Source organism: Mastomys coucha, unplaced genomic scaffold, assembly GCF_008632895.1.
Source record: "Mastomys coucha isolate ucsf_1 unplaced genomic scaffold, UCSF_Mcou_1 pScaffold5, whole genome shotgun sequence".
In the NCBI taxonomy this organism is placed as follows: Eukaryota; Metazoa; Chordata; class Mammalia; order Rodentia; family Muridae; genus Mastomys; species Mastomys coucha.
The window spans coordinates 56,535,844-56,549,396 of NW_022196911.1; the positions used below are offsets into that span (position 1 = coordinate 56,535,844).

Sequence of the window (13,553 nt, forward strand, 5' to 3'; positions counted from 1 at the left end):
TTTACCTCTTGCGGGACAATAATCACCCCTTAAAGGAAACATAATGAAGGAGCATATCTTATGGAACCAGCAGCTTGTCCTCTTGAACGATGATGTCATCAGAGGCACATGGCAGAGCCAGGACTGAAATAACACCTAGCCATGCCAGTGTGTGAGAAGAGCAATGTCTCCATGACCCTAGTAAAGTTGAGCTGAAAGCCGCATGAAGAATTCTCCAGGCAGAGGAGAGGAACAGTGAACTTCCGGAAGTGAGAAGGTTGAGGCTGGGGCTCTGAAAGGAGACTGGCTGGACAGAAAGGTGGACGTAGGTAAGGCATGAGGGCCGAGCAGGGGCCAGACCACAGAACTGAGTCCAGGGTTTGAGCAAGGTGCTTGATTGCTTGGTTCCATACACATGTGTAAAGGACCACAGTTGGTCCACGAGGACCATCTTGGGAGGAGCCCTCTCTGGAGGAGACTCAGTAAGTGAGAAAGTGCAAATCCTGCCAGCCTGTAAGATGGCTGGGCCAATAAAGCCACTTGCTCCTAAGAGAACCACCCTAATGCAATGCCTGAGACCCACAGGGTGGAAGGACAGAGCCCACTGCGGGCAAGTTGCCCTCTGGCCTCCACTAGTGTGCTATGGCACACACACACACACACACACACACACACACACACACACACTAAGTAAATAGACAGATAAATAGAAAGAGAAAGAAAGAGGGTGGAGGCTCAGAGGAGGTTAGCACGGCCACCTTATTTTCCAGGGGGCATGCGGGGGAGGATAGGACAGTAGACAATAACACAGCCCTCGGGAAGCAGGGGTGCCCAGCAGCTGGCACGGGGATGGAGGAACCAAGAAGGGCTCCATACACTAGAGACTAAGCTGACTGAGACAGAAATCTTGATGGCACTCTTGCAAAGTAGTCACTGGGTCACCTGGCTTCTCCAGCTAAGGACTACAGGGGAAATTCCCAAGTAACTCCAGAGTGACCAGAGAGCCCCTCCCCCTTTCTCTGTTGTCTTCGTAGGTTTTGTTTGTTTGTTTGTTTGTTTTTGTTGTTGTTGTTCTTTCATTTGTTCTTTCTCCCTTTCTTCCTCCTCCTGTAATGAGTATGCATTGTGTTGGTAAGAAACCAATGACATTCATGTATACATTCATGTTCCCATGCAGGAAAAGGACCCAGTTCTCTATCAGGCTAGTACTGAGGATCACGTGACCAGCTGCTGCTGCTGCTATTCTTCCTCTTTAGATTTCTGAAGCAGCTCATCCCACAGCCTGGGATGGCTGGGAACAGTAAGTAGCTCTAGTCACCTTCTGCCCCAGTCTCCCAAGCACTGAGATTCCAGGCCACGGCTACCACCCCACACCTGACTCTTAGGAAGCTTTTCTGCCAGCAACTCAGTGAGACTAGGTTGAAGCAAAGCTAGCTGCTCTTCACTTTAAGGGAAGGAGAACAGAGCTTCGCTGAGCTCATGAGCTGTTCCCTAGCACACCTGGGAAGATCCACGCAGTCTCAAGTCTGGAGACCGAGCACCAGGAGCTCTTGTCTACAGAAGGCTATGAGCTCCTTTGCCTCTCCTGGACCTGTAGCTGATGGCTTTGCCCTGGGCTTTGATCTTGCTTCTCTATGTCCTATCATGTGTGCCAAGAGGGCACACATGCCGGGGCTCAGGAGCTCCAAGGTGCTTGAATGTCTGCCTCTTGGCCGAACGCTTTTTCACTCAGAGACACATTGACAGATTCTTTTGGCCAGAGACGTGGCTTTCTCACCCTTGAGAACTGAAAACCCCCAAACTGGCAGAGAACAGAAGTCAGCACATGTGTGATGTGGTTCTGTGGATTTTTTTTTAATCCACATTGCTTCTAAGAGACGAGGTTGAGAGAGACCTAGTCTAATGAGTAAAATCAACCTCACTGATAAAAGCACTTCCAACCCAAAGGGAACCTCATTAAAACCTCAGATTTTGAGCATGCTTGGTGGAAGAGGAGCTGGCACAGGATGCCTCTGCGTTAGACATTGGCTCTAGATTCCAAAGAGTTTTGAAAGCCTAATTCCAAGGTGACAATTCACCTTCCTGCTTCATGCCTCTGCCTGGGGAGAAACCAAGTCTGGGTATTTTTACTTTCAGGAACCCCCTGGCCTCAGGGCGCACCAGGCTCTCTGCACATCCAAAGCTGTGGCCCGCCGCCGGCTCTCCAAGTCTCCAACCCCGCCAAGTCAGACCCTGCAATTCAGGTAACTGGGCCCTCAGTCCTCGGGGACCGGCCTGCAGCCGAGGCCACCTGACTCACCGCGGGACCCGCCAGAACCAAGAGCGCCCGCAGCTCCTCTTGGAAGCCGGACAGAAGCAGGCGGCGCAGCCCACGGCGCTCGGACGCAGCGTCCGCGCCTCCCGGCCCGGGAGCGGGCTCCTCCGGGCGCTCCATGTGGCCTCCGTGGTGTCGGGGCTCGGAAGCGGCACCGGGACCCACGAGCCTGAAAGACTCTAGTCCCCGCCCTCGGCCGCCTCCCCTAAGCCCGCCCAGCGCCGGCCGAGGATCTGCGACCTTGGACGCACCCCTTGCCCCTGTAACCCCAAGGCGCGCGTCTCCAATGGTCAGCCAGCGCCCTAAAGCAGGAACAAAAAAGTTTGCAGAAGTACTGGAAGCGAGAGCGCTGAGGCAGGGACCTTCCAGTCTCCGTCGCTGCAGGGGAGTGGAGAGCACTTGAGAAATTTGCGGTATGGAAGGACTTAGAGTCCTGAGACACGATTCCACTATGGTCAGCCAAAGGTCCGATCGTGGTTCCGCTGTGGCCAGCCAAAGATCGGATCTGGCAGTGGTGGGTGTTCGAGGTCTCTGCTGTGCAGCTTGTGGTCAACTCAACAGATGCTTTGTTATGAGTTTGGACTTTACGTTTTTTTCTCTCTCTCTGGACAATTGTTCCATCAAAGTACATAGCATCTAGGGGATGAGGGAAGTGGGGGGGGGGGAGGGGAGAAGCAAGCCACATTTTCCAAGTAGCACAGAAGTGTTCGCTGGTCTTGGATGGTCAGAGACAGGAGACACTGTGGCAGGAATATGGAGGTTCAAGGGACAGCCGCAGCTTGGAAAAATACAGGCTTGTCACTAGGACCTTACTCTCCTCATCTGTAAACTCAAGTTGTATCTCCAGTGAACCACCCACTTGCAGCCCAGCACAAAACCATTGCCTCACAGATGTTAGATCCAAGTCAAAGGTGACTTCTGTGAGAGAGGCTAAAGTCCTTTCTGTGGCAAGTGATCCTGAATAACAAATGTTTCAGCACACTGTTAGTTTCACGTTGCTGTGACAAAATATCCCAAAAGCAACTTAAGTGGAAAAAGATATATTTTGGCCATGGCCTCAGAGGTCTCCATCCATGTCCAAGGAAGAGTGTAGAGGAGTGTTTCTTGCCTTGTGACAGCTAGCATACAGAGAGACACAACACTCTTCTGGGATGTGCTTATGTGATTCACTTTCTGCAGCTAACTGAGTTCCCAACACCTTCCAAAGTGAGGCTACCACGTGGAGGAAGGCATCGACATAAGAGTCTGCGAGAGACAGTTCACACCCAAACCATACCCTTAGATAACCAGCAACTCTGGAGTCAAGATTTGGAGTTTGTTTTTTAAGTATTGAGTCTAGAACTCATGCCCAGCTTCACACACACACTGAGCAAAAGTCCTACCATGGGGAATCTAAGGGTTTAAAAAAAGATTGTTGTGTGGCTGGGAGTAGAATACTCACCTAGTATATGTGAGGTACTGGGTTCTAGCACCTTGAAAAGAACAAACTATCTTAGTGTTTATTGCTGTGAAGAGACACCATGACCAAGGCAACTCTTATAAAGGAAAGTATTTAACCGGGACTGGCTTACAGTTTCAGAGGTTTAATCCACTGTCATCATGGTGGGGAGCACGGTAGCACACAGGCAGACACTGTGCTAGAGAAGTAGCTGTGAGTTCTACGTCCAGATCCATAGGTAGCGGGAAGAGAGAAACATCAGACCTGGCTTGAGCTTTAGAAACCTCAAAGCCCGCCCCCAGTGATGTACCTCCCAATCCTTCTCAAGTAGTGCCATTCCCTGATGACTAAGCCTTCGAATATATGAGCCTATGGGAGCCATTCTTAGTCACACCACCACAAAGCAGACAAACAAGGCCATTAGTGCCCCCCACCCTTTCCCAATATCTATGACTCTCCCCCTTGGTCTTTGTGCAGGTAAAGGCAGTCTCTAGTCTCATCCTTGTAGCCTATAAGTCATCTACTAAGACTCTCCTCCCATCTCTTCTCACTCCTTTAATACAAAATGAAAGAGAAGAAGGGATTTGCCCTCCTTAGATTCTTAGGTACTTTTAGAACAATTACCCAGTTCATAAAGTTGTGTCTGCTTACAACTCAACTATACCCCAAGCTTTGCACCAAAGGGTTGGATGGTATCCGTGACTAGGGTTCTCCCACCAGGACTGCATGTGTGGAGCAGAGAGGCAGCTTCTCAGAATGGGGGTTTCCACAGCCAGATGCCCAGGTTGGACACCAAGATTCCCCCCTCTTCTTCCTGTTATTCCCACCCCAGCCTCATCAATGTCCTGCTGCACAGTCCCTGATGGTAAACTTCGGCAGCTGTTTCTTGGTCTTTAGGGGTATTCTCCTGCTCACTGAGCATGGGTGAGTGATGTGCATCTTGTACACAGATACAGGGGTTTCGGGAACTTTTTGGGTTTTGGTTAATGATGATGGGGGATAGGAATAGTGCATTTCCAGACAGCGCCAATCCTGGGGCACTTGGATGCCTCCCTGCCTGTTGTTTTGGAGAACTACAGCTGGGCCAGTGCTGCCTTTGGGCTGCCCAGCTCTTTTAGCAGTCGCTTCTCATAGCGAAGGTCAGAGCTTTAAACATGACCACCCCAGCTGGCTCTGAGGGAAATAGATGCTGCTGTTCTCTAGGAATCTTCAGGAAACCCCCATGGATGGGATATGATGTCAGGAGCCAATGAGAAGAAGCTAAAAATTAGCAGGTGATTTTCCTGAGATGAGCCCACCTTAAATTATAATCCACAAAGGATTTGCTCTGATAGGCAAGCCCAAGGAGAAATTCATTTTAGGAACAATTCCTGCTATTGATATGCTTTTCCTGTTATTATTAATCATATAGATAGCAAGCACTAGTATTGCCCACTCTTTTGAGCAGATCTCTGCTAAACAACGAAGAGGCGCTATCTTGTAGCGATGCTATACAGACAAATAGATGACTTCTGAATTCTTAATGATGATCCTATAAGAATTCCTAAAATTAGATCAACATTTATTAAGCTCTTTCATAGTGGGGCTGCTATTAGGTTCTCTCTGAAAATCAAAGCTGCAAAGAGAACTCTGCCAGTCTTTAGTATCATGAGTTAATTGCTTCTGAGATAGCAAGCAGGCATCTACTACTCAGAGCACATTCCAAGAGACTGTAAAACCATTAACCAATGGCTAGGACAGAAGATAAAATATTGACTGGGTTTATCTATACAAAACTTCACTAATACCTTAGTCATAAAAAGTTGTGGTTTTTAACTTTCCATGAACCAACCTGTTACACTTGGGACAGATGATGAATGTTTAGCCAGATAACTACTCCTAATGGGTACACATGTAAACATTCTCTGTTGTAAACTTCTTATTTGATTTATGGTTTGAATTTGTGCATAAACTTGTGATGAAGTTTTTACCTTGTGATCATGTATTCTGAAAGATGTGTAAGTGCTGAAGACAAAGAGAGGAGAGCATTCTCCTTGTCCCGCTTTTCTTAACATTCTCCTTGTCCCCCTCTTCTTAGCATCCCTTATCTACCCTGCTTTTCTCAGATCCCTTATCCCCTTTCCCAAGCATTCCTTATGCCTCTCTTCTTTTTTTAAAAGGTAGATTTATTTTTTTATTTATATGAGTACACTATAGCTATCTTCAGACACACACTAGAAGAGGGCATCAAATCCCATTACAGATGGTTGTGAGCCACCATGTGGTTGCTGGGAATTGAACTCAGGACCTCTGGAAGAGCAGTCAGTGCTCTTACCCACTGAGCCATCTCTCCATCCCATTTTTTAAAAAGATTTATTTATTTTTTATTTATGTGTATGCCCCTCTCCTTACAAGTCCCTTCCCACTTTTTTGTAGAGAGCTTTCATGGGAAACCTTTTAGGATTTAAAACTAAACACTAAAATCATTTTCAGAGTGCCCCTTTTTCTTCCTGTGACTTCAACTAGCACACTGAAAGTTAGAGTCATACAATTCCTGAAGAGATAGAACAAAGGCTATAGGCGTTAATCTCCTAAGCCAGAGGCTTTTAACCCTCAGAAAGAGCAAGAACGCTTTTAGAATAATTTAGAAGCTATCAACAAATATTTACTATAGTTAGAAAGCTAGAATATCCAGAGACCATGAGTCTTTAAAGCCACACCTGAATTCAACCCTGTGCGTCATTTCAACCACTCCATGGTGGGAGGCTTCCAGCAATATGACATGATGCACAAATGTGATGGTAGATATTGGGAAAGAAGAGGCAAAACCATTGCTTGCATTTATAATTCAAGACAATTGGAAGAAATCAAATGGGGGAAGCTGAATCCAGAGACAATAAAGGGATCTGGCACAGTAGCTCCATGGACAGTGTGTGCTTAGCCTATGGAAGTCCATTAGTTATACCCCAGCATCAGAAAAAATATATATAGAATTAGTAAGATAGTTTAACAAAGTTCTCCATGCAAGTCTTTTATGTCAATAATAACATTTATATGAAAACATTTTCTAAAGAAATGCCATACACAACAGTAACAAATAAAATCTGCTAACCTTCATTTTCAAACGTAGTCAGGGTCATTCTACAGCATGAAAAGAGGAGATGTCAGCTCTCATAGCAGAGAAATCTAACCAACATGGCCTCAGCCAAAGAAGACAGGGGGTAACCTCAGGAGGAGCAGAGCTGCAGCATGTTCCCACTTTGGTTTCCTAGGGGTTTTGAAACAACAGGCCACATATCTGGAAGCTTCTAACAACAGAATTGTACTCTCTTAGACTTCAGCCCCAAAAGTCTGAAGCCAAGGAGATGGCAGAGCCAGTTCTTTCTTGAAGACTTGGGACAAATTCCTGTACACACCTCTGCTGGCTTCTGGTGACTGCCACCAATTCTTGCAGTCTCTTCTGCTAAGACCGAACATGAAACACACCCCATAGACTCTTGTTCTGTGTGTCTTTAATGATTCCATTTTTAAAATTTATTTTATTTTATATATGTGAGAGCTTTGCCTGCATGCACGTGTGTGAACCACATGTATGTGCAGCTCCTGAAGAGGTAGGAAGAGGGCATCCAAGCTCCTGGAACTAGAGTAGCACATGGCTGTGAGATGCTCTGTGGATGCTGGGAGCCAAACCCTGGTCCTCTGCAGGAATAGCCAGTGCTCTGAACCCCTGAGACATCTCTCCAGCCTGTGTTCTGAGTTCCTGGTAACCAGGTGGGGGTGCTATTGGGGAAGTTATGGAGGCTTTAGAAGGTGAAGGAAGTAGGTGGCTAGGAGTTATCTTATCCCTAGCCACTTCCTGTCTAACTCTGCTTCTTAATGAGTCGTGGAGCAGACAGCTCTCCCCTACTATACATATCTGTCACCACAATGTGGACTGCAGACTGAACCCTCAGAATCTGTGAGACTAAATAAATCCCTTTTCTCTTAATTATTTTTCCCTCAGGCATCTTAGTGTCAGTGATGGGAAATAATGGCTTCACCCTGGTTTGTGCAGCACGGTTCTGATTGTCACCTCTGCATTCAGAGTTGTTCCCTGGGGTCTGTCTCCATGGCTCTATTTCCTCCTTATATAAGGACAGAAGTCATGGGGTCAAAGCCTATCATAATACATATGACTTTGTCTTGAGTTTATGACATCTACAAAGACTCTACTTCCAAATAAGAGTACACTCCCAAGGTTCAGACATAAGTTTTAAGAGGTCACAATTGTTGTGATAGAATTAGCTCTTCACTGCCACCATCACCTGGCAGAGCTGTAACTCCTCTCACTCAATCAGCACGAAGACAGGAAGATTTCAATTAAGAAACAGCACACAAAGTCACTTACCAGTGTGCCTCAAGTGGCCAAAGTCATCTAGCCTGAGGACATTTCTAAAAACTGCCACTGCCTAAAGAAACAAGATGAAGATGTCCGGGGTAGTGTCTCTGGGACAGTCCTGGGACAGGAAAAAGGACAGTAGTAAGAACTAAGGAGCCATCAATGACGGCTGACAATGTAGTATTCATGGATCTATTTCAGTCTGGCTCCTGGAGGCAATACACTGTGCCACTGGCATTAACAGCTCTTTAAAAAACAAACAAACAAACAAAAAACCCCAAGAGTCTCTCAACATATAACCAGACAGAACTCAGATATTGTGAATAAGGTAGGCAGCGGTGCTTGCCTCCCGTTAGTGTCACCCATGGACTGCTGCTTTGGATGTTTCATTGTTGCCAGCTTTTCATCCCATTTTACAAGAACCGAAGCCAACCGGATATGGAAACAGACACCTGCAGTCCTAGCACTCAGAGCATGCGATGGGAGGCTGGGTAGCCTAGGAATTTTTGCCCAGCATAGGCAAGTTCCTACTCTTAAAGAACAAGCTGGGCGTGTCTGTAATCCCAATACTTGGGAAGCTAAGACAGGAAGGTTACTATAGTGGTTTGTACGTGTTTGTATGTGTTTGGCCCAGGGAGTGGCACTATTTGGAAGTGTGGATTTGGAGTAGGTATGTCTCTTGGGCATGGGCCTTAAGACCCTTGTCCTATCTGTGTGGAAGCCAGTCTTCTAACAGCTTCCAGATGAAGATGTAGAACTCTCAGCTTCTCCTGCACCATGCCTGCCTGGCTGCTGCCATGCCCCAACCTTGATCAGAATGGACTGAACCTCTGAACCTGTAAGCCAGCCCCAATTAAATATTATCCTTATAAAAGTCACCTTGGTCATGGGCCTGTTCACAGCAGTGAAACCCTAACTAAGACAGTTGCCATGAATTGCAGGCCAAGCTGGGCTAAAAAGTGAGACTGTCTCAAAAAGCCAAAAATAATTAAATGGTACAATATTTAAAAATTAAGAAGGATTTTTTTTAAAAGAAAGAATAGAAAGTTTCTGTCTTCTGAAGTTACCAGCTAGTGGGGCTTGAGTATGTCCCTCACACTAGTGGGCTAGAAGTTTAGGCCTCTGTGTGGTAGTCTTCAAGAGACAGAACCTTTGAAAGGTGGACCCAGTGCTGGTTAATTAGGTCATGAGACTGTAACTCTCAGAATAGACTCAGGTCATCCCCTGACCCCTGGAACCCTGTTAGTTCCTACAGGAGCAGGTTCTGCATAGAGCAAGCCCGGCTTCCAATCCTGGCCTGCCGTCTTGCCAAACAACATCTCCCTGTAGCCAACATTCTCATCTCGATGCCATTTGATACGCTATAGTGTGACCAGAAAGCTCTCACCAGAGCTGAGCAGATGCTGGTGCGGTGTTCCTCAGTCTCACGCACTCTGAGTTAAATAAATCTTTTTCTCTTTGTATACTCTCCAGCACCGAGTGTTTCGTTGCAGCACTAGATCACAGGAAAACTGCAACCTGTGTTCTGCCATCTCATCTCCTTTTTCTGATTTTGACCCTTGCCCTCATCTTAAGGGTCTTTGCAATTCTATTGTGCCCATGTAACAATCCAGGGTGATTGCTCCATCTCGGGATTTCAACTTCATCTCACCCACATATGCCTGCCATCACACAGGGTAGCACAGCCACAGGTTCTAGGGATTAGGACGTCTTTGGTGGGTGTTATTCTGTCTCTCACACTTACCGTGGTCCCATTCTCTCTTCAGCTTCCTGGTCCTTTATTCTCATTAAGTTCATTGGCTTTCTTGGTAGGTTATGTGATATATACTTTATGCATCTTTGCATGCTGCCATGTTCACCATACTTCAATGTTCCCACCATTTTGTGCACCAGATGACAAGTCTTAAGTACCCCTCCACTTCTCCTTTCACACCAGGAAATAATGGCGCCTGTGCCAGTTAACTCCTCGATATACTTTTCACACCAAGTCATTGGTTTGAACTGGTCACGATGGTCTCAGTTTCCTCATCTCGGCCTCAGTAGGAATTTATGGGCATAGCCTAATCTTAACCCCAAATATTTAACCAGCAAAAATATTTCTGGAATGGTTTTCTTTGTCTCTGAGAATCGTGGATGGGAAGGGCTCTTACTCCACCCTTGGCTCTATGCCTTGCCTGGTCCTGCCATGACACCTACCAGGCTCCGAGCCCAGGGATGAGGTTGACATCAAAAGAAGCAAAGTCAGGAGAATCTCATGCATGAAATGGAGAGACAAAAGCAGACCACTCAAACAGACATATTTCTAATCCTGACAAGAAGTGGAAGATTTTTTTCCTTGGTGCACACAAAAAGAAAGCCAGCTTTTCGGATTCAAAATATGCACCTTGATCTACAGGTACCAGAGTACAGCATTCAACAGGGAAAAAAAAAAAAAAAACACTTTTCATAGAGAGTCATGTGACCTGGGGCTGCCATAGAAACAATGGAAACCAAACCAGGATATCCAAGAGGCATCAGGGTCCCAAGGTACACAAACTAAACCCCTTGTACCTGGTGTCCCCACCCATCAGAGATTCTGGTGGCACACTGCACGCTCGTGAACAGGGAACTACATCAGTCTACACAACTCAAACCTGACGGGAACAGAGATGTTCCAAAAAAGAGACAGACATGCCCCTGCTTCCAGCCGTCAGGCCACTGAGACAATAACCTCAAAGAATCTTACAGGAAGCATGGTGGCTCATGCATACAGCCACTCGAAAGACAAAGGCAGGCAGATCTCTGAGTTTGAGGCCAGCCTGATCTATAGAATGAGTTCCAGGACAGACAAGGCTACACAGAGAAACCTTGTCTCAAAAAACAAAGCAAATTAAGATTTCCCCAGGAATCTCATGATGGAAGAAAGGAAAGCCTGAAGCTGGGATCCATCCAAAGGATGAACTCGCCTCTCTGGGTGAGACGGTACACTGTACTGACAAGCTATAGGGCAGATGGAAAGAGAGGCAGTCCTGTGTGGACAGGACCACTCCATGATGTACCTCTCAAGCTCCATTTAAACCTGAAGCTCAGTCCTTGCCTGGTTTTACAGCTGTGCTACTCTTGTCATACTGGGGACGGGTGGCTGAACCTCGCTTGTTGGCTTTTATCCTCCAAACCCCAGTAATAGCTGGGCATGGTGGGTGTGCCTTTAATCCCAGCCCTGGGGAAGCAGAAACAGGCAGGCTTCTGTAAATTTGAAAGCAGTCCATTTTATACAGCAAATTCCAGGTCAGTCAGAGAAACAAGCAAAACCCAAGTAATAAAATCAGTTCCCTTGACTGAGAAGCAGATCCCATCTACAAAGTAAGAGAGAGAGAGAGAGTCCATGCACACAAGGTGGGAAAACACAGGACCAGGGACAAGGAAACCAATCTGCATCCAGAAACTCACCCAGGTGGCAGCCAGCCACACACAGCCTGTGGGGCAGCTGCCCTGGTGCTCAGCCCTTCTGCTCTACCATGCTGTGTGTAGGACGTTCCAAGATCAAACCTTGGAACTAGCCTTGGTGGCTTATGGTCCCAGCACTCATTAGGCAGGAGGTTCATAAATTTTAGACCAGCCTGGGCTACATATCAAGACCTTGAGAGAGAGAGAGACAGAGAGAGAGACAGAGAGAGAGAGAGAGAGAGAGAGAGAGAGAGAGAGAGAGAGAGAGGATTCAGAGAATGAATTATTAGATAAGGAAATGGTGCTAAATAGTTTTGGAAGAAAAATGAGATTCCCAAAGTTACCACATCTGCCTGTTCATGATGTTCAAAAACATTCATATATGTACAGGCCCCAACACGCCCCTAGATGTTTGAATTATAAAAGTTGAGTGGGCTTTTGGCACAGAATCTCAACAATGTATAGGAACAATTGTAGTGAGAATTCTGGGGTTTTGGTTTCTTTAAAGAACACAGAAATATTATAAGAATGTGTTTTCATTTTAGTCCCAGGTGTGGGATATGTGGCTGTCTTGCAGCAGCTGACTAGGATTTGCCTCATGCTCCTGCAGAGGCATGGTTTTGCCAGCTGCAGATTTTGTTTCTGTGATTGTGTGATGTTTGTAATACTGGAACCTTTTCAGAGGGTCTATAAAGGCTAGGGGCCTGAAAGGCAGGGCTGGTGATTGTTGGTCACTCAGGGGGGTTGGTTTGTTAGTAGTCATGCTCGAAGAAGAAACAAGAAGAAAGAAATTAGATTCATCGATCTCTCCCTCTTCCTCTATCCTTCCTCTCCAGTTTCTTTAGGTTGTGTCCCGAGACTCTAGACCGGATGCTGCTCTGCTGGTGTCCCTTGCACCCCTGTCCTCCCAGAGTCTCTAGCTCTAACGTCTGGATGGTGGAATTTCTCACTGAGAGAAGTGAGTTTACATTAGCATTCTGTATTGATGGTCACACATCCTGTGTGATTCTTTCCCAGAGCCTGGCTGCTGGCTTGGGCTGTGAAACTTCCCCATCCTCAGAAAGCTGTACTGAGAGACCAGTCACACTTGTGCCCCAAGTGCCCTGACTCTTCAGTGCCCCCAGGGGGCTGGGGCTGGGGCCCTGAACTCTCCTCGGAACTGTTATGCTATTTGTCCATCAGTCTTACCTCGTGGCCCAAAGCGTGTGGGTTGTAGTTGCCTCTACACGGCGGCTTGTGCCACGTGCACTTTAGCAGCTTGGTAGCATTCCCCTGTCAGTCATATTTCAAAAAGGAAATGAAGACACAGCCCTTGGGGACCTGCCCTATGCTCTCCCCACTTCCAGCTCTCTAACCTAGGTTTCTTTTGTTTCTTCTTCATGAATATATGATGCTCCCTTCATTGTTAGAATTTAGATATTCCACTATATTTTCTGTGAGAGTGGGCTTTCCGTCCCCTTCTTTCAAGTTCCACCTTTTGGCTACACATATCACGCTCTTTTCCCTTCATGAATCCAGGCTGGCTTGGAACTCATCATGCCTCTTTGGCCTCTGGAGTGATGAGATTCCACCTATGTGTCGCCCTTCCTGCCTTCACCCTCCTTCAGTGTCTCCTCCACAAACTCAGAGACAATCACTGGTACAGCAGCCAACCATATCCATCTACTTCCTGTCTCTGCAGAAAGGGACCGGTGAGAGGGCTCAGTGGGGAGAGAACTTTCTGTCCAAGTGTGAGGACCTGTGCTAGGATTCCCAGAACCTGGAAGAATTCCCAGAAGCCCCTGAGCCAGCTCACCTGGTGTAAGTGGCCACAGACAAGAAATCCTGTCACAGACAAGGTAGAAAACAAGGGCTACTCCCTAAGATGCTCCTCTGAACTGCACATACTGCATGTATCACACATGCACCTGCATTTGCAAATGTGAACATATGCCCCACTTACACCACACACACACACACACACACACACACTAAAAGTAAATGATAATAAATAAATAAATAAAACATTGTAAAAACACCTGAGACTCATGGATTTAAAA

General features: G+C 46.7%; 1 protein-coding gene across 3 annotated transcripts in view; it reads right to left on the reverse strand.

Moving 5' to 3' along the window:
* The window catches only part of Slc47a1 (solute carrier family 47 member 1), a 36,402-nt gene extending 33,951 nt beyond the window's left edge, over nucleotides 1–2,451 (reverse strand). For all 3 annotated transcript variants that reach the window (XR_004113578.1, XM_031353798.1, XM_031353800.1), the window contains exon 1: nucleotides 2,279–2,451. Coding sequence is in view for 2 of the 3 variants with exons in the window: in XM_031353798.1 (XP_031209658.1) it covers nucleotides 2,279–2,413 (135 nt within the window). In the remaining variant the exon portion in view is untranslated. The remainder of the gene's footprint in view (nucleotides 1–2,278) is intronic.
* Nucleotides 2,452–13,553: the final 11,102 nt, after the last annotated feature.